The 26,154-nt window shown below is 46.4% G+C and overlaps 10 protein-coding genes across 10 annotated transcripts; 4 read left to right on the top strand and 6 right to left on the bottom strand.

The window, feature by feature from the left end:
- Nucleotides 1-473: 473 nt before the first annotated feature.
- BGW36DRAFT_367339 (glycosyl hydrolase) lies at nucleotides 474-2,881 on the bottom strand. The gene is made up of 2 exons (XM_046214847.1): nucleotides 1,144-2,881; nucleotides 474-1,080 (listed from the first exon to the last, which is right to left on the bottom strand). Exons 1-2 carry the CDS (start codon nucleotides 2,666-2,668, stop codon nucleotides 635-637), a joined length of 1,971 nt encoding a protein of 656 aa, XP_046077938.1. The 5' UTR covers nucleotides 2,669-2,881; the 3' UTR covers nucleotides 474-634.
- Nucleotides 2,882-3,372: 491 nt separating this feature from the next.
- Nucleotides 3,373-4,987, top strand: BGW36DRAFT_284743 (putative MFS alpha-glucoside transporter; the record flags this gene model as incomplete). Its single annotated transcript, XM_046210259.1, has 2 exons — nucleotides 3,373-3,567; nucleotides 3,632-4,987. 2 exons carry the CDS (start codon nucleotides 3,373-3,375, stop codon nucleotides 4,985-4,987), a joined length of 1,551 nt encoding a protein of 516 aa, XP_046077939.1.
- Nucleotides 4,988-5,788: 801 nt separating this feature from the next.
- BGW36DRAFT_392970 (putative glucose/galactose transporter) lies at nucleotides 5,789-8,534 on the bottom strand (the record flags this gene model as incomplete). Its single annotated transcript, XM_046217761.1, has 8 exons — nucleotides 5,789-6,317; nucleotides 6,454-6,986; nucleotides 7,008-7,332; nucleotides 7,353-7,542; nucleotides 7,637-7,932; nucleotides 7,953-8,035; nucleotides 8,178-8,309; nucleotides 8,391-8,534. 8 exons carry the CDS (start codon nucleotides 8,532-8,534, stop codon nucleotides 5,789-5,791), a joined length of 2,232 nt encoding a protein of 743 aa, XP_046077940.1.
- Nucleotides 8,535-8,888: 354 nt separating this feature from the next.
- BGW36DRAFT_11744 (UV radiation resistance protein and autophagy-related subunit 14-domain-containing protein) lies at nucleotides 8,889-11,360 on the bottom strand. Its single transcript, XM_046209268.1, has 2 exons — nucleotides 11,066-11,360; nucleotides 8,889-11,005 (listed from the first exon to the last, which is right to left on the bottom strand). Exons 1-2 carry the CDS (start codon nucleotides 11,135-11,137, stop codon nucleotides 9,188-9,190), a joined length of 1,890 nt encoding a protein of 629 aa, XP_046077941.1. The 5' UTR covers nucleotides 11,138-11,360; the 3' UTR covers nucleotides 8,889-9,187.
- A 36-nt stretch (nucleotides 11,361-11,396) lies between these two features.
- On the top strand, nucleotides 11,397-12,905 carry BGW36DRAFT_310854 (transcriptional regulation of mitochondrial recombination-domain-containing protein). The gene is made up of 2 exons (XM_046212462.1): nucleotides 11,397-11,869; nucleotides 11,939-12,905. The coding sequence occupies exons 1-2, from the start codon at nucleotides 11,534-11,536 to the stop codon at nucleotides 12,692-12,694; spliced, it is 1,092 nt and encodes a 363-aa protein (XP_046077942.1). The 5' UTR covers nucleotides 11,397-11,533; the 3' UTR covers nucleotides 12,695-12,905.
- A 1-nt stretch (nucleotide 12,906) lies between these two features.
- Nucleotides 12,907-15,517, bottom strand: BGW36DRAFT_367348 (phosphatase 2C-like domain-containing protein). Its single transcript, XM_046214848.1, has 3 exons — nucleotides 15,471-15,517; nucleotides 13,839-15,337; nucleotides 12,907-13,788 (listed from the first exon to the last, which is right to left on the bottom strand). Exons 2-3 carry the CDS (start codon nucleotides 15,129-15,131, stop codon nucleotides 13,336-13,338), a joined length of 1,746 nt encoding a protein of 581 aa, XP_046077943.1. The 5' UTR covers nucleotides 15,132-15,337; nucleotides 15,471-15,517; the 3' UTR covers nucleotides 12,907-13,335.
- A 626-nt stretch (nucleotides 15,518-16,143) lies between these two features.
- BGW36DRAFT_367351 (SNF7 family protein) lies at nucleotides 16,144-17,429 on the bottom strand. The gene is made up of 5 exons (XM_046214849.1): nucleotides 17,299-17,429; nucleotides 17,015-17,229; nucleotides 16,891-16,951; nucleotides 16,581-16,838; nucleotides 16,144-16,479 (listed from the first exon to the last, which is right to left on the bottom strand). The coding sequence occupies exons 1-5, from the start codon at nucleotides 17,302-17,304 to the stop codon at nucleotides 16,354-16,356; spliced, it is 666 nt and encodes a 221-aa protein (XP_046077944.1). The 5' UTR covers nucleotides 17,305-17,429; the 3' UTR covers nucleotides 16,144-16,353.
- Nucleotide 17,430: 1 nt separating this feature from the next.
- BGW36DRAFT_402925 (uncharacterized protein) lies at nucleotides 17,431-21,028 on the top strand. Its single transcript, XM_046218873.1, has 4 exons — nucleotides 17,431-17,991; nucleotides 18,055-18,103; nucleotides 18,172-20,243; nucleotides 20,300-21,028. Exons 1-4 carry the CDS (start codon nucleotides 17,661-17,663, stop codon nucleotides 20,650-20,652), a joined length of 2,805 nt encoding a protein of 934 aa, XP_046077945.1. The 5' UTR covers nucleotides 17,431-17,660; the 3' UTR covers nucleotides 20,653-21,028.
- A 45-nt stretch (nucleotides 21,029-21,073) lies between these two features.
- BGW36DRAFT_456808 (BRCT domain protein) lies at nucleotides 21,074-24,218 on the bottom strand. The gene is made up of 7 exons (XM_046221941.1): nucleotides 23,992-24,218; nucleotides 23,883-23,944; nucleotides 23,552-23,828; nucleotides 22,886-23,502; nucleotides 22,562-22,838; nucleotides 22,436-22,516; nucleotides 21,074-22,380 (listed from the first exon to the last, which is right to left on the bottom strand). Exons 1-7 carry the CDS (start codon nucleotides 24,011-24,013, stop codon nucleotides 21,245-21,247), a joined length of 2,472 nt encoding a protein of 823 aa, XP_046077946.1. The 5' UTR covers nucleotides 24,014-24,218; the 3' UTR covers nucleotides 21,074-21,244.
- Nucleotides 24,219-24,272: 54 nt separating this feature from the next.
- On the top strand, nucleotides 24,273-26,066 carry BGW36DRAFT_11866 (PIF1-like helicase-domain-containing protein). The gene has a single exon (XM_046209273.1). The coding sequence runs from the start codon at nucleotides 24,436-24,438 to the stop codon at nucleotides 25,660-25,662; it is 1,227 nt and encodes a 408-aa protein (XP_046077947.1). The 5' UTR covers nucleotides 24,273-24,435; the 3' UTR covers nucleotides 25,663-26,066.
- Nucleotides 26,067-26,154: the final 88 nt, after the last annotated feature.

Consider the following 26,154-nt stretch of genomic DNA (forward strand, 5'->3'; position numbering starts at 1 on the left):
ACACATGCAGCTGTATGTATAAGTTAAGAATATTTCCGGATTGGCGCGTGCGGCTCGCTGCTCTTATGCCTCATCATCACAACTCCTTATCTTCACCCCCTCCTTCTTTTCTAGGTTTTGGAATTCCTCCTTGACAGGGAGACACTCGAGGCATGCATCTCGGTGGCAAGCAATGATGAGAAGAGCCCACAGTTGATCAAGACGTTGCAGGGTCCAAGGTAGAGAGTTATGTCGCAGGGTGGTTGAAGAGAAGCACATGAGGCTCAGGTTCCTACATCATCGAACTTACGATTAGAGCGACTGTGATGTAGTACATTGTGAACAGTCAGACGGCTTCAGACGAGGCAATTATAACATCCCCGATATTAACAGTCTACCATCCAGTGGTTGTTGTTTCACCTGCCCGTTGGCAGCAGTTGAATACATTTCGAGCCCTATAGTAACCGTTTTGTATTGTCACTCAGCGTTCCGCCACCGCATTTCTAGGGAGAGAGAAATGATAAATGCGCTGTAATACGAATACATTGCAACATTCTGTATTGGATGACTTATTTACAACACAGTACTATCTTGATTTGAAGCAACGCAACTTCTTATGTGGAAATGAAAAATAGCCGCTATCAATACATAAAATTTAAGACGTCAACCCATCCCAAACTGTGGCATGAAGCAACCTTGTCGCCGTCCCATGATCGCATTCCTTCTGGTCACCTAGCCTCTCAGCAAAAAAGTACAATCCCACACAAGCAGGCTTAGAGGACTTCTTGCTTGTATGGTAAATACGAGTTGACAAAGTTGTGCGTTCATTGACCAAAATTTCAAGAACACTCACATCAAATACTGCGTGAATCCGGAGCGTTTCTTCAGTTTCAGTCCCCCAAGATGAGACGTCGGAAGCCAAGCCGGCTGTTTTATCATTATTAAATTTAATTTGGTTCGGTTTGTTTATTGTAAATAGAGTATGAGGAGCGATTTCTGTTGCGTGGTTGATCGGAGTATCACAGTCGTGAAGGTGCGGCCGTTCGATCTGGAATGTTTCAGAAACTGGATTCCAGAACAGAACCGTTTTACACAGCTTATCTGAATTAGAACGAGCCATCAGCGACTAATCACTCTCTCTTTCATAGGAGCATTGCACCTCACCTGTATCATGGAAAATAACAAATCCAACCCGTCCGCTGTCCTTACCTACCGCGATCTCTGCATCGACCTCCCATCTCGTTGTACATAAGGGGACAAAGCTCTGACAGGTGTTTATATCCAATGTGGACAATGATTTAAATGGAGAAGATAGTATTGTGTCGCCGATAGCACTCTTTCTTGCGCCGTTTCGCAGCATATTTGTCCGTGGGTCTAGACTAACACCCAATGTGCGAATCGTGTACGTTCCATAACTGTCGGGTTCAGCCTCAATTGATGTGATATCTCTCAAATTCATGGTTGATCGCGCTCTTGTGACGCGATGAATTGTCTGTAATTTAAGCACTCGTGGCAGCGATATCAACCCACTCCATCCCTGGCGACTCCGTGGTCCATCTGGTAAATCTTCTTCTGTAATCCAACCAAAAAGTACCTGCTGCTGCGTGACGGGGTCCCAGAACGAATTCGCCGCGTAGAAGAGCCCATTGTCGAATATGCCGCCAAAGCCGTACTGCATGAGAGCCGAGGATGAGGAAGTGTCCTGATTTTCTTTAATGCACATCCATAGTTGAGATCTCGGAATCCGATAGTTTCTAACAGATGGTTGCTTATTCCTTGACTGCTGATCGTCCTTGAGACACCCCTCAGATCCCATGATAATAAAATCTCGTGAAACGCCATCGTCGTCTGCTAAAGTCACTAGATTGGTAACTTCCCAATTTACTCCAAAATCCCCGGACCATCTAGAAGGCCTTAAATTCAACTCTACGTCCAGCAGAGTGCCGATGTATTTCCATTCGGTAAGGGCAGTTTTGTCAATAGTGTAAACAAAAACGGTAGGCGTGTGATTGACTAGTCCACCGGAGATGAGCCCGTACAGGACTTCTTTGCCAGTATGCTCTCGACGAAATGTCTCTGGCGCACATGACCATGAAAAGGTATATGGATCTCTCCAACCGGTTACGTCGAGGCCAGCTGGGGGTCCCGGTAAAATAGGATTATGCGAATATCGCTTCCATGTGCGCCCTGCATCATGCGATAGTGCAACACTCAATGACTCGCTTCCGGTGGAATAAGGAAGAGTATAATGGATGGGAAGTTTGTTAACAGATGTGTAAAAGTATGTTAAAGTGCCGTCTTGTTGCCCGTGTAAATTTGTCGGTTGAAAACACCCAGTGAATATGCCTTTGCAGTCGTAAGGAGCAGATGGAACGAGGCATGGGTGTGAGGATGTTTTCCAAGATATCAAATCATATGATGTTGAGTGGCCCCAGGAAATGTTTCCCCAGTGGTTGTTCTTCGGATTCCATTGAAACGCGAGGTGGTATTGTCCTGTTGAAGGGTCATATCCAGGGCCGCATGGATCGTTTAGCCAGTTGCTAGGGGCAAGAAGGTGGAAAGATGGCCTCCATTTTGAGAAGTTCAAAGGGCTGAACTGTTTTGTTTGATTGACAGCAGTGTATCCATTGTCCTGTGTATCAATGTTTGGATTGGGGAGCGGGTTGATTGGCTCTGTAAGCACAGACATGGTTAGGGGATTGAGAGATTAAAAAAGGAAGAAATTAATGGATAAAAGCTAGTAAATGGAAGTCCAAAAGAAAATATTGGCTTAGTCACTTCTTTATCTCTTCCATGAGATGTACTCAGGGGTGTAATCAGCACGCCAGGCTGTCCTCGGAGAAAGACTATAGAGCAAAACCTGGGAAGAAAGCGGCCATCCCGGCGAATAACTTGTTATTGCTACATATCAACTGAATTAACTCAAGAAATGAAATCAAATCCTCCATTTTGACTAGTCTTCCTGGAGCCTAATAATGGCCGGAGAAAGCAAGTAATCGAATGATGTGGGAAGTCTGGGGACCATACGACGACGATATAGATACTCCAGACCAATAGGAGAAAAATCGGCGAAACCCATCCCCACATCCAGCAGGTCTGAGAAGTGAGAACAAACTATCTCTCCGGAGGTCTTGCTATGACTGACAATTCGCTTCCGGAGAAATTCGCTGCCACTGCAAATGTTTTTAGAGCTTTTCTGGGGTATGGTAATTTACCCCAGCTGGCCATGTCGGGGGAATGTTCTCGCTGGTTATATAAGTATGGGGGTTCTCACAAAGAGTTGTCCCCTATGAGCGTCAACTCTTGTGAATGATTTTCCAACCTTAATTTTAGGTAGATATCTGCCACCTTACCCTTCATAAAATGTCTGCTTTAATTGAAGAAAAAGACGACATGGTTGGTATAGATTCAGTTCATGTGCAGCATGTTGATGGCATCAAATCTCCTAGTCTAGAAGAGACAAGGTCTCCTGATAAGGGTGCAGTAAATGTTCTTTTGATCCTTGCATGTGTTGCCTTTGGATCTGCCTCGTTCCTATTTGGTTACGACGATAAGGTTATATCTCCTGTCGCAGCCTTGAGCGCCTATGTAAGATTCTAGCCCTCCATCCACCAGGGTAGGGATTTGGTATAAGTACTAATATTAAAAATAGGTTGAAAAGTTCCAAGGTCCCAACCCTGTGGACGGAACATTAGTTCTGACAGCGCGAAATCAAAATCTGGTCTTCTCTGTCCCTCTTGTTGGTTCCATCCTTGGCGGGTTGGCTGCTTCTCCCCTAAACAGTCGTTATGGTCGAAAATGGCCTCTCATTGCCGCATATATTTTCTCCTTAGGCGGCGGATTACTACAACTATTCGCTCCAAATCTCGGAGTATTTGTCGTTGGTCGTTTTTGGAGTGCGATCACTATTGGCATCGCAAATGCGACTGCACCATTGTACATGTCTGAAGTCGTGCCGCCGTCTATGCGAGGACGTAGTGTGACATCTATCAACATTCTCTCTCTGATATCTGGTGTCGTTTCGACGGTTATCGTTAATGCGACGCGCAATCTGAACGGTAAAAAACAATACATGATCCCGCTTGCAGTGCAATGTGCCCTACCTATAATCCTGATCATTGTCACAATCGCCCTTCCTGAAAGCCCCCAATGGCTGGTTGCAAAAGGTAGAATGGAAGAAGCCCGGCGGAACCTTCGCAAGTTGCGTGGGTTTTCAGATTGGCAAGTCGACGATGAACTTCGAGTGATGAAACTATGCGAAGAAAGCGAGCGAGCACTTACAGCCAACGTGCGATTCTGGGAAATTTTCGACCGACAGAATCTGAAACGCACACTCACCGCGGGGTCTTTCTATTCATTAAACCAGATCTCGGGTGTTATCCTGTCGACGACATATACAACAGTTTTCTTGACAGAACTTGGGGTTGGAAACCCTTTCCTTTTCACGGTCATTGCGTCTTGCTGTACCCTAGCTGGAACAATAGTTGCTCCACTTGTTATTGATCGTGTGGGTAGACGCCCAACGGCATTTGTTGGAATGACACTACTTCTCCTTATCGACATAGCTGCAGGTGGCCTGGCCTTTAACACTGGCAATAAAAACTCGGTGCTAGGTATTGCCGCACTAGGTTTTATATTCAACTTCTTCTGGGGAGCCGGTTTCTACTCTCTGTCGGCCCTGATGCCATCCGAAATAGCAACTCCCAAACTACGAAATCACACCATGGCCTACACAATTGCATGCGCGCAGACTACTGCCGTCATAACCACATTCGCGGTGCCCCAACTGACTTCAGCTGATGCAGCTAACCTTGGCGCGAAAACCTATCTTGTTTTCGCGGGTTGTATGGCCTGCGTTCTGGTGTTTGTTTACTTTTTCATGCCCGAGACGAAGGGACGCACCTTTGCCGAAGTTGATGAGATGTATGATGCTAATATCCCTATGTGGAAATGGCGCAGTTATCAAACCACAACTGAGGCAAAGCAAGCGAGAATCGTGGTTGGTTAACTTTGAATTTCACATAAAACACCTCGCGTTGTAATTTTATTCATTGGTTATCAATTTTTGTTTCCATCTCATGCTGATTAAACATGATATATCCTTCGCGTCAACTGTTGGCGGAATTGTGGGGAGCTTCAAGAAGTAGCTGTCCTGGGTGTGAAATAGATGTTCTTCTCAATTGATGGTATTGATACAAGATTTAGATAATCCAATCACTGCCAGGCTCTCCTAAACCAAGAGTCTTCAAATGTGTTTTGTACTCATCCATATATGGATGACTTTCACCATGTAGATTCTACATAAGCTTCAAATACTGACTCGCAAGCCCCGGATCGATAAATCTGATATACTCACATCGACGCTATACAATCAATTAATTATCGTTGTTTCTTAACCTTGAAGGTTTCTCTTCTAACCTCAGTCTACCGTTCCTTAGAGCAGCAAGTTGCGAGAACTAGATCGGGACGCTCCCCTGTTACTATCTATGTAATCGTGCTCTTAAACGTGAAGGCTAGTCGAACCCCTACCAAGCAAAGAGCTACACGGGGCAATGCTGGTTTATGAGATGGATATATTGACATTCTGTTTGAAATTTTAATTGGCACCTGCCATTCTCAATTATAGAAGCCTTTCATTTTGGAAGGCTATCCTAGGAGTCATATTATAGAGTAGGTAAGCCTATACTCTTATAGGATACAGATTTCTCTTTTTCATTTTGGGTTGCGATTGAAATCAATATTCAAATACATAAATTAACTTGCATAAATTAACTTGTCTCATGCTTGACTTTCAACAACCAGTATAATCTTAAATATTGGGAGATAGTCGTCTACTCTCTTCAGAAATGCTGTCATAGTCCATCAGGTATTCGTTTTTGATCGGATCAACCTGTCTCTTGGCGGCTGGCACCAGGTTCAGATATATAGGAAAGATTGCCGCGGTACCCCAGAAAGCCGCAACAATAATGTACGAATTGGGTTCACCAATAGCCGCTTTAACTGCATATCGAGCGAGGAAGGCCATGAACCCATTACTAAGAGAAGCTGCCATGAAGGCTGATGCAGTCTTGGTATGTACTCCCATTCCACGCATCGACATTGCATAAATAATCGGGAAGGCTGGGGCAGCTGTGAACCAAAACAGAATAGCCATAGCGATCGATGTCACACCAGTTGTCTTCAAGCAGACAACAGAGACAATGATGCTGGCAGTAAAGGAAAAAATGAGCACCCATCGTGGCTTCAAACCCATCCATATGATGAAGGCTGCCAAAAAGCGAGCAAAGATCCATACTGTGGAGCCAATAGAATCAATATCAACATCGGTGAGTTTAGAGCTTGTATTGTAATGGACCAGTTAGCTAAAGAAGAAGAAAAAAGATAAATGGCCAAAAGCATATTGACATGGTCATAGAATGGCTGGTGTTTACTCACTTTGGCATAACTTTTGACACGAAGTCAAGGGAACCGGACGCATGTACCTCTTGCCCTGCTTCTTGAAAAAATTGGGACCACACGCCTAATATAATCGTCACATAAATCACAGGGACTCCAAGTACCTTGGCTTTATTTACCGCTCCACGCCGCCGAGCTAGCTCCTGAAGATCCTGATCCAGAGCCTCAGGCACTGGCAGATAATAGAAAACAGCAACAAGCAGCATAACCAAAAAGGTAATCCCAAGGAATGTCCACTGTATGCTTATCACTTCACTAATCTGGCCCACTCGCGGAAGCAAGAGTTTGCCGGCAAGCAATCGTGCAAATAAACTTCCAAGGCCCTGAAAACCCTGTGAGGTACAAAGCCGGACCTCAGCATACTCGAGTGGACCACATATTGCAATAAATAGTTTAGCTGTCATCTCTAAGATACCAAGCCCAGAACCAATAATCAGGTTTGACGCGAAAAAGATCGGAAATGATACTAAGACAGCAGACAGCCAAAAGAGAAAAGTCCCCAAAGCATAAATATAAAGGCCTGACATGAATGCAGCTGTGAAGCCTAATCTCTTTAATATGGGACAGCCTACTGGAAGTGGACCAAGAAGATATCCTAGCCAATATGCACCCTCGAGGGTATATGTTCGCCATGGACCAAGGTGCACAAGCCCTATTCTCAGACTAAGAACCTCAAGAAAACCAAACGCCGTTCTCCATATGAAGATCAATATAGTGACCAGGATATTAGGAGGAATTGATTGCTTGGCATTCAACCTCAGCATCCTTGTCGGTCTCAGATTCAAGAGATTGAGCAATTTGATTTGTGGATATCGATTGCGAGTGTCTCTTGTCTCTTTCTCCTTTTCTTGGCTGCTAGTTAAGACGTGTATCATCTCACTAGGGGCCTCTTCCTCCCTTCATTTCCATCGGTTGACTTGCTATCACTTCCATCTGCACCTTGCAGTGTAGACTTTCTGCCAGCGTGTCTGGACGCGACTTGTTGGGGGTTATGGATAAGAAACGGGCTGAATCTAGTGGCAAGAGGCCTTAGGCTAGGAATACAAGCGCAGATTATCGTCATATTCACTTCTAAAACAGACAACATAAGCGTATATGCGGCATACCCTGATTAATTATCAGTCATATTATGGTTTCTAGTGACCCTGAAAGGATAATGGGGTATGTAGAGATGGATTAGCGAATAACTGGGTCAACTGACAGGTATAATCTTGGTTTGTAATATCTTCTGTGTAATATGAGTTGAGTACTTGCAGTTGAGTTTTAGCCGTATTTGGAAAGAAAGCAATCCGGACAACATCTATCAATATCACTAAGATACCGGCGCCAAAGGTGACCACCAAGATCACTCGCTGCCTGAATGGCAGATGAATTCGAGTCAAAAGAGGAATTGGCATGAAAAGAATGGCTATATCAGTGGCTATATTGTAAGGCGAAGAGGAAAGAGATGCTAAAATAATGTTTGTGCAATCTTTGTTAGTCTGCTCCAAATGAAAACTGCAGATATTGGACGACACTGAAAGATCTGGAGTATTGTTAAGGCCACGCCCACCGCAATTATTATGAAAAGAAGAACATAATTTGCCCTATAAAACACTTTCTTTTCATGGGTAAGGCTAAATAGAATGTTATAATGGAGCTTTTAGCACACATTGATGCTAGAACCTGAATATTAGAATTCAGCATACCATTATACCTTCAAACTCGATGATATCAGTGGGTCCATTTCCTTAAAGACTTACATAAAGGATGTTAAACACATAGAGGGACTTGTTGACGGGGACTTCATTTCCTGGTTTGATGTCATGTTCATGAAGCCCAAAGTCCTTTCCGACTGCGTAGAGGAGTGAGAATACAAAGGCAAAATCAATTATCTGCTGGAATCAATTAGCAATCCATTGACTAATATATTTGTTCGGCACAAGTAGGTGTTCTGTAGGGAGAATGATACCTACCCATGCAAGAAGCATCAAGTAATCGGGCAGTTTTAGTCTTCTAACCACGAAGATGCAGGAGATCAGATACAGTCCCACAAAAATGCTGGCAAGTACGAGAACGGTTATTGACACGACTAGCACATGAATTCGACGGTCGGCCATTTTGAGAAAATATGATTTTCGCACCTTCCGCTTGAGAGGCGCTGACTCTGCTTCCTAGGACCAAGTCAAGGTGCTGCGGTGGCAAGCAAAATGCAAAGACGTTTGAGGGAATAGTGGAGATAGGGGGCGAGGCAGATTGCCACAAAATACTGATAGGAAATGAAGTATGAGGTAACTTTTGAAGAGTGGCACTACAGAATGCTATCTCAGCTCCAAATAAAAAAAGTAGTTGGCCATTTTATGGCGTCATGGTATACAGAACTGCCGATCTGATATTACTATGTATATAATTGGAAGTTCTCGTTAAATTGAGGTGGTAAATTTAGAATCATCTTCGAAAACAAGAAAGTTTGCATGCTATATACCTTTTATTGTTCCTTTGATCTTTTACAAGGGGATGTACGCTAAGATATTGAATCTTTTTGTGTAGAAATAGTTATTCCGATGAATGTTTAGGTGAAACATATCAAGGTTTAAGAAACAATTAAAGCGGGATTTACAGCTTAACCGTGGTAACCAGCTTGCCCTTCGACGTGGCTTTTCATCGACCAAATTGGCCGCTCAGGAGACATAGGATCTCCCGTTGTACAGTTCGGATTCAGGATAATGACTAATGTGACCGTATTAGATCTCAGAATTTGCCATTATATTGCTCATCCCAGGCCATTCACCACCGGGGCTGCCATCTTCGTGAAAGATTGTACTTTGGGGAACGACGCCTTAGCCTTAGTGCCATCATCACTGCCTTGCGGTGTTCTGACTTGCACGTCTGACGAGAGCTGATGTGAGAGGGCCATCTCACCACTGGCAAAGCTGTCCTGGCTCCCTTGTCTCGATAGCGTCGGGGTCCGGCGTCCTAGAAGGAGCCCACGGAACCCGCCAGCTTTTCTAGCTGGCAGCTCACTCGTCCGAGCCGTTAGTGTATAAAGTAGATATTTGAGATTGGGTAGAGTGTGGCGAATATCAAGAACCCGCAGACCTGCTCGGCTCATGAGAAATTCAATGTCTTTGTTCAAGAGAAACACACCGTATTCGAAGCGGTACTGCACGTTTACCGGGTAGAGAGGGAAAGTCCGTCGTGGAAGAGCAATGGACACGGGGTCCTGAATGATGCTATTCGATAGATACGGCTTGACTGGGTAAGGCAGAGGGACTGAGAGATAGAACGACAGAAGATAGACAAGGTGCGCCGTATACCCCAGAGCCGCTGATACCGATTCTCGATCGATGTCACCAAAAGAAGAATTGGGCAGAGCAAGTCCAGCGACTGTAAAAGCGAGAGCTTTTCCCGCAATAGGCTCTATTGGGTATATAACCGATAAATCTTCACAAATACGGCGGATCTGTCCCTTGACATCCTCATCATTTTTGTCCAGCAACGAGGAACTAGAACTCATTTTCAATCTCGCATCTGGCAAGTGACTATGCGCCTTAGCCTGAATCTCACGCCCTAGGGCCATGGCTTCTCTCCTTGCTCGGATGCTCGATGCTAGGTCATCTCTGCGTTTTGCATTCCACCGGACTTGTTTCCTCTCCATAGTGGTGCCTTGCTTGACTAGGGAGACCTTCTCTTCGGCTTGCGACACCCGATCGATAAGATCCAGCGTAGAGTGATTTTTCACTAAAATGGCATTAATCTGTGCTTCTAATTTCCCCCTTGTGGCTAGTGCATCCTGGATACATTCATCCAGATTTGCTAACCGCATCAGGGCATCGTAGGAAGAAGTAGGCTGAGGTTCATTCCGCAAAGCGTTCTTAGGAGCAGCGGTTGGTATAATAGATTGTGATGGTGGCAACCCAGTGAGATTGGTGAAAATACCATCGGGGAAATGGAATAAGACGCAATTAGTAGGTAAAGGATGATGGAAAGTCTCCAGAGATTTCCCGAGGAATTGCAGAGACCGTAGACTGAGCTGGAGTTCAAGCAGCAGCATGAATTCGCTCATACTGTCTGATTTAGCCCATAACTTCAGGGTCAATTCATCCTGTCTCGAGACATACGGGCCGCACTCGTTCAGATCGAAAAACCGGAACGCAGGGTTCATTGCGTTCTCGACGACTTCGCTGATATACACGGGATCGTCAATTCCGTCGCAATGTATTGAGAACCAAGTAGTCGCCAGGCGGCTACGAGAAATATCCTCGAGCTTGCTTTGTCGACTCTCCATATCCCCCCCACTCCAAGCCAAGGTGCTTCGTCTACGTCGTCGCGATTCTTTGATTCTCTCGTCATTGCGTTTGTTGCCTTTGCCACTGACGGCAGGCGCGTCAGATGACAGCGATGATTTGAGGTCCGTATACGAGCGGGAGTGTGCCAAAGATTGATTCTCTTCCTGCGCGATCAGTTTGGTAGGCGTTATCAGAGACTGCGGAATGTCATCATCGTCTATAGTCTTCCCGCGAAGCCGTGTAGGAGGCGTAATCAACAGATTACGGATAGAAACACCTTGTAGATGGCGCAGCTTCCGATTCTTCGAGATCTCATCATCAGCACATATTATTAAAGAGCATTGGATGCATTCATCTCGTACCGTGGAGAAGAACAGCGGTTTCTCGCGATGGGCTTCCGCAGCTTCCTTGCCGTTGCCATGGGGGTCAGACATTGCTGGCGGTTCTTAAACAATCACGAGGTGGATGGCGGTGATTGGGGCATCATTTGCTAGCATATAGCTTGTAGCATTGCGAATAAACTCAGAGTGTACTGGTTATCTGATACAAGGCTAACGATACGTCATCTGAAGCTGTCTCATCCATGTCGGCGCTCGCGGTTGGAGTTCTTGCGGCGAGTGACGCGGGAGCCCGAGAGCCGCGCCAAATCGGGACAAGCCCAGCCAGCAAGATCCTCAAAAATTAGACCCGGCCATTCTATCTGCATTATTGACATCGACATCAACCGCACCGCCACCACACTACCCTCATTGAATGGCCGCTGTTTACCGCGGATGAACAATCCATAGCCAGCTCGGTGTCTCCCTTTCGATACACTTGGCCCAGGCGCAATGAGCTTACGCCGGCAGGCCAGCCGCATTGGCGGGTTTCTTTCTCAGCTCGAAAACTCCAATTCGCTGCGAAAGTTCACCATTAAAGACTCCAAGACACTCGATCCCACAAAAATCCCGTCATGGAGTCTCGTCCGCTACCCGCCCGTCGACCCCAAAACCGTTATTCAAGGCAAGCCCCGTAACCCTGCGTCCGTCGCCTACAAGGAATACCAGAAACTTGAAGGTGCCCGACTGCGGAAGGCATTGAATCGAATCACCCATGGCCGGAACATTTTTGTCTATAACAATTTGAGGACAAATCAAGTTGTTTACTCACTGACCCGGTATCTTGAGGTAGACTCGCCCTCAGTTTTCTTAGAGAGTAAACAACCCCAAAGCTGACTATTCATGATTCTCTACCAGAAAAACACTGTCTTAGCGCAAATGATATTCCACGGGAAGAAAACCGTCCCTGCCACCCTCCGGAAGGATGTTTGGGTTCCATTCTACTCGGTTCACTTTGATGATGCCAAAGTCGGCCTGCGTGCCTACCATCTTCTGCGCGAATTCTCGAAACAGCGGCAATTAGCTCCACCACGAGAAATGGTGACTATTACGCAAGAGTGGCTGGATAAGAGGAAGCCCAGAAATCCCGAGAAAGTCGAGGAATTCGAGGAGGAATGGAAAGACCGGGTTGGATCCTTGATGAAGCCACGGGATAGAGCACGAGCCGTGATGGACCAAAAGGCCACTAGCGTCGCAGATGTTGCCGCCGTAATTGCCATTCAAGAAGAAGAGATTGCAAATGGATTTGCATCGGGAAAGAGAGGTTATATCACACGGAAGGCTCGTAAGCGTAGGCGGCACGCGAGAAAATTGGAACAAGAAGCTACGGAAGCCGCCGCGAAGCGTGTCGGTGAATTCGAAAAGACACTTCAACGGGCCGCGGATATCAAGATCGAGGATCCCACGGGCGTAGGAGAGTATGCCGTGGAAGCAAAGCAGGTTAAGATTCTGTGGAACGATCTTCATGATGCGCAATACGCCCGGTCATGGCCGGAGCGTGTTAGTCATGGTGAGCTGGAGTTGGCCAGGGATCATATTCTTCCTGGCCAGAAGGGCATGGGTGAGGGTGTTATAGCTCATGGTGAATTCGTGGAAAAGGAAGCCACTCCTTGAGGCTTTCCTAAATAAACAAACCAATCTGAGTCCATAATCTATGGTGAGATACAGCCGGAAGAACTTTCTTTGTTCATGCAATTGCATTTTTTTTTTGCATCTTATTGTATCATATGTATCATGTACCATGACTTCGTTTAGCTGCGTTTTGGCGCTGGGGAGGCTGGCTACAATAGGATAAGTCTCTTGCTGAAAATAAAACCGCATTTTGATGCTTTCTCAATCAATTGATATAGTGGAATGGCAACATTGAGACATGGCCACATCACGACGTTACGTACATACATACATACATCCACATGTGTGTCTTCAATAAGAAACGTGATAATTGTTAAAATTCATGAAACACAGAAATCTACATGGCGTCAAAGGAATCTCGAGACCATAAATTCCTATCCCAGACAATACCAGACTGGTTTGCAGTCTTTGCAACTCCCCAACCAATAATACAATTCGTGAAGAATCATCAGAGAAGGCGTCCCCCAGATAGTCACACAACAGTTAGATCGGGTCATGAAACTCAATCCATACTTTGGTATAACAGGATTTGTTGGATCGAGACTGGTCGAACTGAATCATTTTCAAGAAGGATACAAGGTATGGGATATCATTTCCCTTCCACTGAATGTTTAAAACTTGTGTCACTTTGATGCGTCACTTTCAGCATTGGCAGTCTCCTGTGCATCTAACGTTGCCACCAGCTTATCTTGAGTAACTTCAGGACCCGGCGATTCATTAGATGCCTGTTCAACTAGCTCATCCTTGAGTTTAGCATTGAGGCCGATATCGACTGGCACAGTGTCATCTGCTTCTGCATCCTCCAGCTGCTTCTTTGCGCTTTCGACTATCTTATCGGCCTCGCTGACGCCACGCTTTCCTTTAGAGGACGGGTCTCCCTCGACTCCAATTGGTTCGATACGTCGCTCAACGACGTCTCGAATGAGATTGGCGTCAAAGCGAACGACCATACACGACAGATTATCTGTACTGAAGCGTGATAATGCATGGTCAACAAGTATCTTAGATGCTTCTTGGGCGTCTTTAATATTGCGTATTAAGTCAACCGCTTCTTGGTCGGTGCACACATCCCACAGCTATTGGCCGATCAGTAAGCAGCTTTCAGAAAAAGAATATTATAACTTACCCCATCACAAGCCAAAATAAGAAACTCGTCTTGGTCAGGTTGAATGACGGTCTCTGTAGTGTACGGATGGCCAGTCACCAAGTCTTTAAGATATGTATCGCCCAATGCTCTTGTTACAGCAAGTACACCGTTAACACGGTTGTTCAAAATGAGACCGCCAGCATTAGCAATGCGTTTCCCTTCATTCTCGTCGCTACCTTTATGGTCATATGACAGCCGGAGAGCCTTCCCATTTCTACATAGAACAATTCTTGCATCGCCGACATTGGCAGTATATAAAACACGTTGACGAGAGGCAGGTTCCTGGAGTTTCGGCAATGCTGATTCCACTTGCGAGGTACTCGAAGGTTGGCCCGACTGAGTAGGTGTTTGAACGGACTCAGAAGATTGGTTAGATGCAGTTTCAGCCTTATTTGAAGGGGTCGCAGCTGGAGCTATGGGCACAGAGCCTGTTGCAGACTGTGAGCTGGCTACACGGTCTTCCCAACGTAGGACAGCTGCCACAACCGTGCAGCCACTGTTCTTTAAGGGTAGTTTCTCCAGCTGTTGATCAACGCTAGTAAACGTTTGATCTAACAATTCAGGGACCGGGGTGTTGGGATATCTGCGCATGATTTCCTCAAGAATGAGATGTAACTTCTTTCCACACCACTCTGCAGCGAATGTACCAGCATGTCCGTCAAAGATAGCAAAATAACCGTTGTCTGTCTCAACCACGTGTGTAGGCTCATCTTCATCTGTGGATTTATCAGCCACATTGCTGGACTGGCTACTACTGATCGGCGGAGCACCAGAAGTAGGGGTAGGGGTGCCTAAGAAATGGTAGAGATATGCATGCGTATCCTCCATCGTCCTACGGCATTTTCGATTTCGATCCTCGGTAACACCGACTCGAAATGATGAACGCGACGTTGGCGCGGATTCTCCGGCCGAATTGTTAAAGGAACCTTGAGGCACAATCAAGGCGGGGTCCATTTTCCCCAGCCTCTGAAGAGGGGTCTGAGGAGTCTGGGGCTGGCTATGCGATGATTCCCGGCTTGAAAAATGAAAGGAGTTCTTCGCACTGTTGAAAAACGAAGCAGCCTTGTTGACCGAACTACTTCTTCGCTTCCTCTCGCCAGCAGATTGATCCTCGTTATGCTTCCTACTAAGAGGTCCAGACGACGTTGGAGTTCGCTTTTCTCGTACTACTCCAATGTTCTCAGTATTGACAGTCAGCGACGTTGGGCTTGTTTCAGTTGGCGACACTAAATCAGTTTTCTCCTTGGGTGGGCTCGTGGAGCCACCGAACATTCTGTTCAGCAACCCACCCTGAGAAGAGAAACTTCTGCGCTTACTTCCTGCCAGCTTGATAGTTTATGGTATCGGGGATGATGCTGACAAATGCGAGTGATGCCAAAACAAGACCCTGCTCGAATGTAATGATAAAGGACTAGACGCTGTGCAGGGAACAGAGAAGGCGGTAGACGTAGGTTAACAGGAGGAAGTGTGGTAAACTACTGTTAAGAAATGTTAGTCTCTCGTTGGAACGGTAACAGGCAGCGGTGACAGGTATGACGTTGTTCGCAAAAGAGCCCAGATGAGGTGAACTGAAAAACGCATTCGCATCGTGCTCGTCAAAGTAGAGCATACCAGTATAGAAATTCGAGTACTTACACAGGCTACCAGTTCGACCGGAACTTGTGGCAGTGACTGCGGTTGATCGTCAACTCTCAAGGTTGGAAGACGGCGGATGAGGCCTGCACACACTATCGACGGAACTCAATCAGCCCGATCAGCGCGATTCGTGCTGTGGTATCTTTGATGGGCCTCCGGGACGGTGAGATGCCTTGTGCGAAGCGGTCGTCGGTGCCGTAAGAACGAGTCAGCAGGCGCTAGGTTGGAAGGCCCGGCAGGAAAGCGAGGGGGACGAGACAATAGACTATTACTACTGATTGTATTGGGGAGAGAGCAAGATCGAGTGGGTAGGTAGGCCGCTAGCTAGCGCTCGTAGGCTCGCACTATTATTAGAGCGTGACGCCGTGGACACCAGGCTGCACTAGCCCAACTATTGACAAGCACCGAATGGCAGAACGATTAATTAGGCGTTGCTGGAGACGGCTTCAGAATGGCCGTTTGGGCGAGGCGAGGCGCAGCTGGCGGGAAGAGGAGGAGTATAGGCTGCAGACTACACGGACTTAACTTACTACGTAACGTTACTAACCAGGTGCTACCCCACTATGATGGAATATGGAATATTCCAAGCTGCCACCCCCGCCTATAGCACCATGGCCGCTATCGCTAGGGGACTCTGCATACAATACCAATTTAATCAATTTAATTACTGCTTGCACACTTTCATTCTCCATAAACACGGCGCTCCGCTCAATAACACAATATGATATTGTCTTCAAATTTCGTAATGCTGGAACATGGTGCAAGGTCCATGCTTCTATGTCCAGCAGCCCCCAAACTCCCTGACTCCAAATAGCAGACATCACTAGTAGACACAATATGTATATATCGCATCACCGCATCACCTTCGAAGGCCGTCAAAGCGGGCTTGAAGGTCATCGTCCTCCCCAGACCCACTACCAATCGCTTGCGCCACTCGAGTCTCGCCTACGCTCTCTTTGGTAATACCAGTCGGGGTGTCTCCAAGCTATGAATTGTCAGAATATGCATGTAGAGTATAATCTGGTATTATGGCTTAAATGAAGGGAGGAGGAGGGGAAGCGGGAATACAGAGGATAGGAAACATACAGCCTGGCCAAGATCCACTCCGATTTCGTCAAGGACCTCCTTTACAATATCCTCGCTCTCCTCTTCGTCTTCAAGACCGGTGGCTTCGTCGATAGCGTCATCCATCATCTCTTGACGCTCGTCCATAATTTCGTTCTCACGTTCGAACTCCATGGCTATTCGCTGCAGAGCTGGCAAGTTCATCTGCCTATTCATGCTTCCTAGAAGCGCGGTAGCGCCCTTCATCGACTGCATCATTTGTTCGTTGCTCCGAACCGTCTACAAAGATGATTAATAAAAACACCAAGATCAGGATCGGGCCGCCGAATACCTGGATTCTTAGAGATATTGCCTGTAATTGTGTTCGCATAGAATAGAATTTGTGGATGTACCTGAGCGAGCAAGCGTTAATTAGCCGTTGCCAGTGAGCTAGGCGGTTCTCAAGACAACTGTACCTCCTGGTTCTGACAAGATCCTTCGCCTGGATCTTGCAAGCACCGATTTGTCCATTCTTCGCGCTCTTCTTGATGTCTTGAACCAGCTTCTTTTCTTGATTCTCCAGCTTGACCCGCTCTCGGTCAAGCTCTCGCTGTGTCCGTTCTAGAGCACGCTGATGCTTGCGCAGGCGCTCAGCAGGCGTCATGCGCTTTCCAAACGCCCATTCTATGATCTAGGCAGGCGACAGACAGGTTAGCGGGGGTTGTCCAAGAAACGCTGCGAGCCTTATCGGCGCACTCACATTCATCGCGGCCAAGATAAAAGCGGTACCGGGGGGTCGTTGATACGGCAGAGACGCGGAGAGCAGGACAGGAATCAGAGACAGAGACCAAAAAATCTTTCCATGGAGTCAAGGACTGATTTTGCCGCACATCAGCACGACAAACACACCAGGCAGACTAGTTATCCACCACGGAGAACGGCCTGCCAAGACTCTGCCAAGACTTTGTCATCATGCCATCCCATCAATTTAATTCTCCGAGGCCCAAACATGGCGCGGACCAAGTTTCTCTTCCTTTTCTACTCGGCTTGCACGGATTCCAACTGTATCTTATGGACATCGCCATTTTTTGGCTCAGGTAGCGTTCGTCGACTTTGCGCACGATGAGTCAGGATTATTTTCCCAACAAGAGCGATTCGTCGCGGGGGGAGGGATCCTCCAGCCACCGACATGAGGAGCGAGACCGCCACACCCAAGAAAACCCGCTGTCATACGCGCCACCACAGTACCTCACCGTTGGTAATGGATCGAATTCGTCTGCAGCGGAAGCTTTGATTGCATCTTTAAACCAGGACTCTGGTTACGGAGGAAGCATCGCTGGAGATAGTTCGATAGGAGGTGACGATCCCATTACCAACTGGCGCACAGGTCTCCTGGAGGACCGACCTGTACCTCCCCATACACCCACAGCAGCTGGCGAGTTCAACCCGGCAGGTACGCGATGAACTGGAAAAGTGTTGATCTCTATGAGCTGAGCTAACCACAACTTGGAAACAGCCGAAAGTGAAAGACAAATTCTCTCAGACCATGTCGTCCAACTCCAATAGTATGTGTGCACGCATTGTTCCCTACTACCTCGGACAAACTTATCTGATCGTTTGTTTTCTCATCTAGTAATTATAACCGCAAGGCACTGGGACGATCTATTTCTCGCACCAAAGAAATCTTGGAGGAATTACAGGAGATGAACCGCCAATGGCCAGCCCATTATCCATCTGTGCAGCCCTCACATCGACCCTCTTTACACCATACTCAATCTGAATATAGAGGAGCTAATAGTGAGGAAACATCCCCATCGCGGCCAACCCAACTGAAGCGTGCGATGACATCTCTGAGCAATGGGGAGCCTGGGGAGCCAAGTGCGGCAGCTGAACGTCGTGCATCGACTGAACCAAGGTTGATGACACCTCAAATCGCCCAAGAATTCTCCATATTAAAGTTGGACCTTAAACTTGGCGCTTTGTCACAGGCCGAGCTAGTCCATTCACTTGAGAAAACGTCCATTGCTTCATTGCTGGATGGCAAGATTAGTCAGAGCATCAAACACCTCTTATCACTCCGCGACCGCATTGACGACAAGTCCAGCAAAGTGCTGGTTACCGGTGATCTCAATGCTGGAAAATCAACATTTTGCAATGCTTTGTTGCGTCGCAAGATCCTGCCAGAAGACCAGCAACCTTGCACTAGTATCTTCTGCGAAGTTGTCGATGCGCGAGAAAATGACGGCATCGAAGAAGTCCACGCTATCCACAAAGCCCAAACCTACAACCGCAATAATGAAAGCACATACGATGTTTTCCCTCTATCGGAGCTCGAGAGCATTGTAATCGACAACTCAAGGTATATGCAATGCAAGGTTTATGTTAAAGATGTGAGAAGTATTGACGAGTCTCTTCTCAATAATGGCGTTATTGATATTGCGCTTATTGATGCCCCTGGATTAAATTCCGACTCCGTCAAGACAACCGCGGTATTTGCACGGCAAGAAGAGATTGATGTCGTGGTATTCGTTGTGTCTGCCGCAAACCATTTCACACTTTCTGCTAGAGACTTCATCATGAATGCTGCTAACGAAAAGGCATACATGTTTATGGTCGTAAACGGATTTGATAACATAAGGGACAAGAACAGATGTCAACGGATGGTTCTAGACCAAATAGCGAAGATGAGTCCCCAGACATTCAAAGACTCTGCGGAGCTTGTCCATTTTGTCTCGAGCAATGCTATCCCCGTGGCTCCTGGATCTATGGTGAGCTCCTCTGGGTCTGGAAGCGGTGGTGCGGATCCCTCTGATGATGATCCCGGAGATGGTGGTGATGATAATGAAGGCAATGGCAAAGATCCAGAGCCGAAGAGGGACAAAGGCAAGGGCAAAGAGAAGGAAAAAATAGAAGACTTTGAGAAGCTTGAGAGTGCATTACGACGATTCGTTCTTGAGAGGCGTGCGCGTTCAAAATTGGCACCGGCGAAAACGTATCTTCTTAATGTTTTGGCTGATCTCAATGCTCTAGCGTCAGTAAACCGAGATGTGGCTGAGTCAGAGCTCAAACGCGTCAATAAGGAACTTGAAGAAATTGTTCCTGTGTACGAGGATAAGAAGCAGAAGAAGGGTGCAATTACAGACGAGGTCGACACATCGATAGACAAATCATGCGAAGACGTCTATAAGCACACTCGCTCCACCTTGAACGACACCATAGAAAAAGTTGCTTACAACGACCTCGGTGTTACGTATCCTGGTCTATTCTCTGTATTCCAGTACGCTGAAGATCTCAAGCTTGCAATGCTTGACCAAATCTCAGAGTCCGTATCTAATTGCGAGAATTACGCCCGTGCAAAGACTGTCCAGGGAGTGACTTACATTCAGCAAGTCGGTTTACTTCACGTTGGAGAAAACAAGTTTCCTCCTCTTACCTTTCGGGCTGAGAATATGTTCAGCAGACGTCGCCATACTTTGGCCAGACAGGTTGATACGCAGGTTGAACTTTGGGACTTTTTTGATATTCCTGGACTCTGGGAAAGACAGGAGAAGGTTGCTGGAACAGGATTTGCCATGACCGCTGTCACTGTACTTGGTGGACGTGCTATTGGTGGCTTTGGGTGGGTTGACGGCGTCTTTGGTGCTGCAAAGGTACTTGGCTCGAACAACATGAGGCGAATGATTATCCCCGGAATGGTTGCTGCTGGTAAGTTTCACTTAATCTATCTATCAGAATCAGATCGCTAATCCTCAACCATATAGCCATTCTCACTGCGGCCTACATGCTTTCTGTCATCCCTCAAACTCTTCCACCTCGACTCTCACGCAAGTTAGCTGCGTCCCTAGCCGAAGTGGATTATGTTCATTCCAACGCCTCGCGAATAGCCGCTGAAGTCCGCCGGGTTCTGCGAATGCCAGCCGCAAGTCTGCACAGTAGTTTTTCTCAAGAGATTGAGGACCTCGGACGTCGCAGGGAAGACGTCAGCAAGATCCGAGAAGAAAGTGAAGTTGCAAAGAAGTACTTCTCTAACTTGTTCCGTGAGTCCCAAAACAACCGAAGGAATGTGGATCAAATTGAACTTGACGGCCCTCTTCCCGGCGCTTTGGCCCAATGAATGGCCTAATTCGAGCAATTTTTATATATCATCACTATTGAGATAGACCCAAGCTTGTATTCTCTCCATCAAGCCATTATTCCTGCACTTTCTTTTCATGAACCATGCATGTCTCTTTGTTTTCACTGATTGTTCAATACCCTCCTCACAAATTATCTGTATTATTTCTCTCGTTCTTCTCTTCACGACTTGATTTCAGATTTGACAACAATATTGGCGGCGCATACTGGTGTTTTCGGCAAAGAAACATTCTTACAAATGATCCTTTCTTTGACAATTGCAAGTGTATTGTACTAAGCAGGTTCAGACTGAACTATGATATAGTGTTATATTTTAAAAAACACTGGTAGTTTTATATCATAAATGTGCCCTTTCACATCAATTGAGGCATAATCTGGGTAGCAAGACCTAAGTTTATGTTATCAATCCTTTTCATTTATAGATACACTCCAACAATGCAATAAGTTGAACTACATGCTTGTTGCTGATAACGGGCTCTGCAGCAAACTTATAAGTATTTACAAAAACCAGCGCCATTACCATGCCATCGATGCAATGCATAAACCCCCAAACACCTCATAATTCATCACGTTTAGAATCCATCATTGTCACTTTCTTTTCTCTTGCCTGCAGATCTGCGCGAACGCCTCGCTGCTCCGCCGTGTCCTTCTATATCACCCCTGAGCGAGGGCAACTCATCGACTACCACAGGCTGCATTGGCGCGGGCTTGTGGTTGAGTTTCTCGGCAATGCAAGTCTCGTCAACGTTTCCTCTACTCGCCAATCTCATAATCTCTTCGCGGACGGCCATTGCCTCCGGATCTTCATAATTAAGCTGAGTCATGGCGGGGGTTTCGCCGTCACCCCCTAGTAGATCATCGTTTTCGTTATATGGCGAATCAATGTATCCAGGAAACTTGCTTCCGTTTGAGAGAGAAGTAAAGCTTTGTGTACGGACATTGGCAGGCAATTTACTCATGATCGAGTTCTTGGTTTCGGCGTCGGTGCTCACTGTGCTCCCATACCCGTCCTCATTAAGCGTGTCGATAGAACTGGCACGAGAGTCGGCTCTCAGCAAACCGCTCTTTGCGGATGATAATGAGTTGGTTCTTCCTAGGTTTGGTCTTCGTTTTCGAGGACCGTTCTCCCCCGAGGCGCTGTTTGTGCGAGAATACTCTCTAGCTTGTCTGAGAATCCCACTCATCGCGGCTTCCAAAGCCTTGGATGGGTCTCGTGATGATCGTTTTTGGTCTCTAGACTCGCGGGATAAGGGTTGTGTGGGTACTAACGGGGCTTCCTCGTCTTTATGGAATGACGCAGAACGGTCTGTTGTGGAATTACTGTTAGTCTGTTCAAATGAATCTTCAACAGCACGAGATGCAGATCTCGAGCGGTCGGCTTTTTCGGGAAGCAGGTTCGCTTTAGACAAGGATACTAGATCTTGCTGCATATCGTTTTCCCTTGCACCTGGTATATTCGGCTTTTGCTGGGTCTTCTTGAAATCTTTTTTTCTAAGAGTGGTCTCTCTTTGTGAAACTAGCTTTTGCACCAGATACGGTTCAAATGCTTTTCTTTTCCCAGAATTGACGGAGATCCATAACCAGTCCGCTGAGACAGTAGGGATCTTCCATTCGAGAGTATGTCGGAGTTTCTCGGCATTCAGATTGCGCTGGTCGTTACATATCATCACCGAGACATTCGGTGTGAGAAACTCGTCGTATTTGGCACCTATCTAGTCAGAAAGAAGTCATGTGTAAGAACAAGAGAATCATGAAGTACATACCAATAACATTAACTAATTTGGATAGATGTAGTAAATCAATACCAGTGAACCCGGTCGAGCAAATCTTCAATCCGTCGAAACCTTTATTTGTTAATACGTGCTGAAGTTTGTTGACATACGACTTACCAGGTATAGGAAGTGTTGGAAACGGCGTGCTAGTGATATGAGCTTCCGGTAAGACAAGAGCTTTAGCCTCCAAACAACGCTCTAGCCACATATCTGTGACTATCTCGCATTGGAAAGCTTCATCGTCTGTTGAAGGGACCGCAGACCGAGGTATTTTATAAGAGGCGATTATGTATAAGCCTTCGCCAGTCTTGGGAATTTTGTGGCTCGAAAATTCGTTAAGGTGATTGACAACCTGGCCTCCGTTTAGAGTGAGGTGGTGTCGAAGAACATCGACCTAATCTGTCAGTATTGATAAGTGAGCCGTAGTAAAGTTATACTAACCTGTTTGGATGAGAAACCATGAATAAAAAAATAACAGTTCTGCAGGAATCCTTTAGTTTGTTGCGATTCTTGTTCGTTCCAAGGAATATTGATTCCTCGACCAGTAGTTTTATCCTTATCGAGAGACTCATTTTTTACAATGTCCTGGGTCTCCTGATCGACTACTTCGTCTTCTGCTTTTGAATCTATTGATATAGAAGGATTCCTCTCTACCGTATCGAATCCCCCACCCATTATATCACCCCAAATACCTTCATTTTGGTCGCCTAGTTTACTGCTCGCTACCCTCCGTAGTTTCCGGGTTCTGGTGTTTGAAAAATCCGTAGGTTTATTCCGCTTGCTTGACACATGCGAATATGTGCGGTTCCATGCCCCAACACCTTGTTCTTCGGCTGGCAATAGGGGGTCATAACGAGATTCGTCAAGGATCATTCCCCGTTCCAAGCTATCGGTGAACCATTGTGCCGTCACCACCTTGACTTTCCACTGTGTTGCCACCGTGTATTTCTGACCACTGGGTTGCTGGGCGATTAGATGGGTGACACTCTTTGTGAGGTCTTTTCTGAATTCACCACCGTTCGCTACCGTTGACTCCTGTATATAGTTTCGATATGGCACTTGCATTCATCAGTCTGGCATCTAATTTGTCAAAAGCGCATTCCTTACTATCATTGAACCCCGTAACGCATATGGAAAGTCCGTAAAACGTAGGAAGCTTGTACTTCTGTTCCAATGATTTCAAATCGGTGTCTCCCCCCTCCATCCATGCCAATCTGACGGCTTCGATCCATTCTGGCATCAAGACTAGCATATCACTCCGTTCCCTAGCCACGAATTTGTACTTCTCCGTGTTCGTTTCGCCAACTAGCAAATGGGTTACGTCCGAGGTTAGATCGAATTTGTGAATGGCACCCATTTGGTCAGCGATCTCAGACAGCTTCGTCTACAATCAAAGAATAAGTAAAATGTGGGGGTATCCAGTGGTTTTGTCTCTTACCCTCTCCTCCGGGAGAATGGACGTGAAGCAAAGAACCACGCCGGCGAGCGGCCGCTCCTTATCTGGCCATAGTAAGTCAGTGTTCTTTTGAATCCCAGGTATTTCTTACCCTTCACGGCTCCATCTGCCATCCTTCACATTGTTGAAGCACAATTGCAACCGGAGATTTGTTGCTGCTACTTTAAGCGCGAAATCCCCACACGCGTCACGACACGATATCACGTGATCAAAGGCGAATAAGGGACAGCCTCACAACATATAAAGGGATTCCTTGGTACTTAACTAGGGCTAAGAGAAGAAAATAAACAATTTCTCCTCAGTATCTGTTAGACAATAGAAAATTGGCCAGATATGAGCCAAATGTAGGGTCTAGATTGGAATAGTATTCGAGAAAGGATTATCGTCATGTGATTTAATTGGCGCGTTTAGCATTATCGGCGATACGCGAAACACACTTAACGGTGGATTCAATAACATCAGTGAGCATAGATTCACTCATTCAGCAATGTCCTTCTTTTACGCCGCTGCCACTCACTGCTTATAGATCGAGTTTATGTACTTTCCCTCTCAAAGGCTACGCGGCGTGGTCTTTATCCAGCCTCTATTCTTGAATTCGAGAACATTTGCATTGCCGCGATTCTCAACTTGTCCAGGCAACAAGCCAACCTTTACGATGTTCCATAAAGCCGTCAAAGAACACCCCAGGCCTATGAAGCCTCTGAACTCAAATACTGGACTATTGAACTCGAACAGCTTTTCGACTTCCAAAACCAACGCGTCTGTTGCTGGGGCTAAGCGCAAATTCGATATGGCCAATTCCGGACTCTCTATGCTGGGATCGCTGCACAATGAAGTATATTTCGACGAAAATGATTTCGATGATGACGATGATCTAGACTTTGAGGCCCCCGATCCTCTTCCACCTAGCCAAAAAACTGCATCTGTGTCCAACAGTTTTTCGAAACGGGAAGGGACAAGTGGTGATACCCCAAGTTATCCTGACCTTTCCCATATCAGCACAGGCTCAACAGTGCCTGTCAGTAGGGCGGCCTCATTTCAGGATGATGTGAAATACCCCGAGCTCTCACAATTGGATCAAACACATCGAGAAGCAGTATCGCAAAGCAGCGCGCCGATTCCGTGGTCATCATCGCCTCCTTCACATCACCTGCCACCACCCCAGAAACGCCGGATATTGCCTTGGGGAGATAATGAGTCTTATACCTGTCGTAAAGATCCAGTAACGCCAGCACCCCAGCGGACTGTTACCAAAAAATCCGAAATGCCATGGAACAAAACTGCAAGCGCTGTGAAAGATGAACAAAAGGAATTGAGAAAGTTGAGCAAAAAGAAGATGGCTTCTGTGGGTGACAATCAAAAACAAAACCCTCGTGAAAGAGTTGCGTCCCTTTTCTTGAGTGATGAACAGCGTGGTGTCCTCGAAGCCGTTGTTGATAAAGGGAAAAGCATATTCTTCACAGGCTCGGCAGGTACTGGTAAATCCGTTCTCATGAGAGAGATTATCAAAAAGCTTCGGGACAAATATAGACGAGAGCCTGATCGTGTCGCTGTGACCGCATCTACCGGCCTAGCCGCCTGTAACATTGAAGGTGTCACGTTGCATAGCTTCGCAGGTATTGGATTAGGAAAAGAACCCGCAGCAGAGCTTGTCAAGAAGGCAAGTAACAATTTCTACAATATATCAGGTATAATATTAATACCAAACAGGTTAAAAAGAATCAAAAGGCTCGGAATCGTTGGTTGCGGACAAAGGTTTTAATCGTTGATGAGGTGTCCATGGTGGACGGGGATCTCTTTGACAAACTGGAAGAGATTGCGCGACGTATCCGAAATAATGGGAGACCTTTTGGAGGAATACAACTGGTCGTAACTGGGGACTTTTTCCAACTTCCTCCTGTACCGGAGACTTCTTCCCGGGAAGCCAAATTTGCCTTTGATGCCGCCACCTGGTGTACATCGATTGAACACACCATATTATTAACGCACGTTTTTCGACAAAAAGATCCTGTTTTTGCAGATATGTTAAACGAGATGAGATTAGGAAAGATATCTCCCGCGACGACTGACGCCTTCAGAAAGCTCTCACGTCCACTAGACTTTCATGACGCTATAGATGCGACTGAGCTGTGAGTTACACTGTGTCCTCTAATTGAAGTTTTGTTAACAAGCCAGCTTCCCTACTCGATTCGAGGTAGAGAATGCCAATTCGCAACGTATGAGCAGACTTTCTGGAGAAGTAATGACTTTCAAT

The sequence above is a fragment of the Talaromyces proteolyticus genome, assembly GCF_021365285.1.
Source record: "Talaromyces proteolyticus strain PMI_201 chromosome Unknown BGW36scaffold_1, whole genome shotgun sequence".
Classification (NCBI taxonomy): Eukaryota; Fungi; Ascomycota; class Eurotiomycetes; order Eurotiales; family Trichocomaceae; genus Talaromyces; species Talaromyces proteolyticus.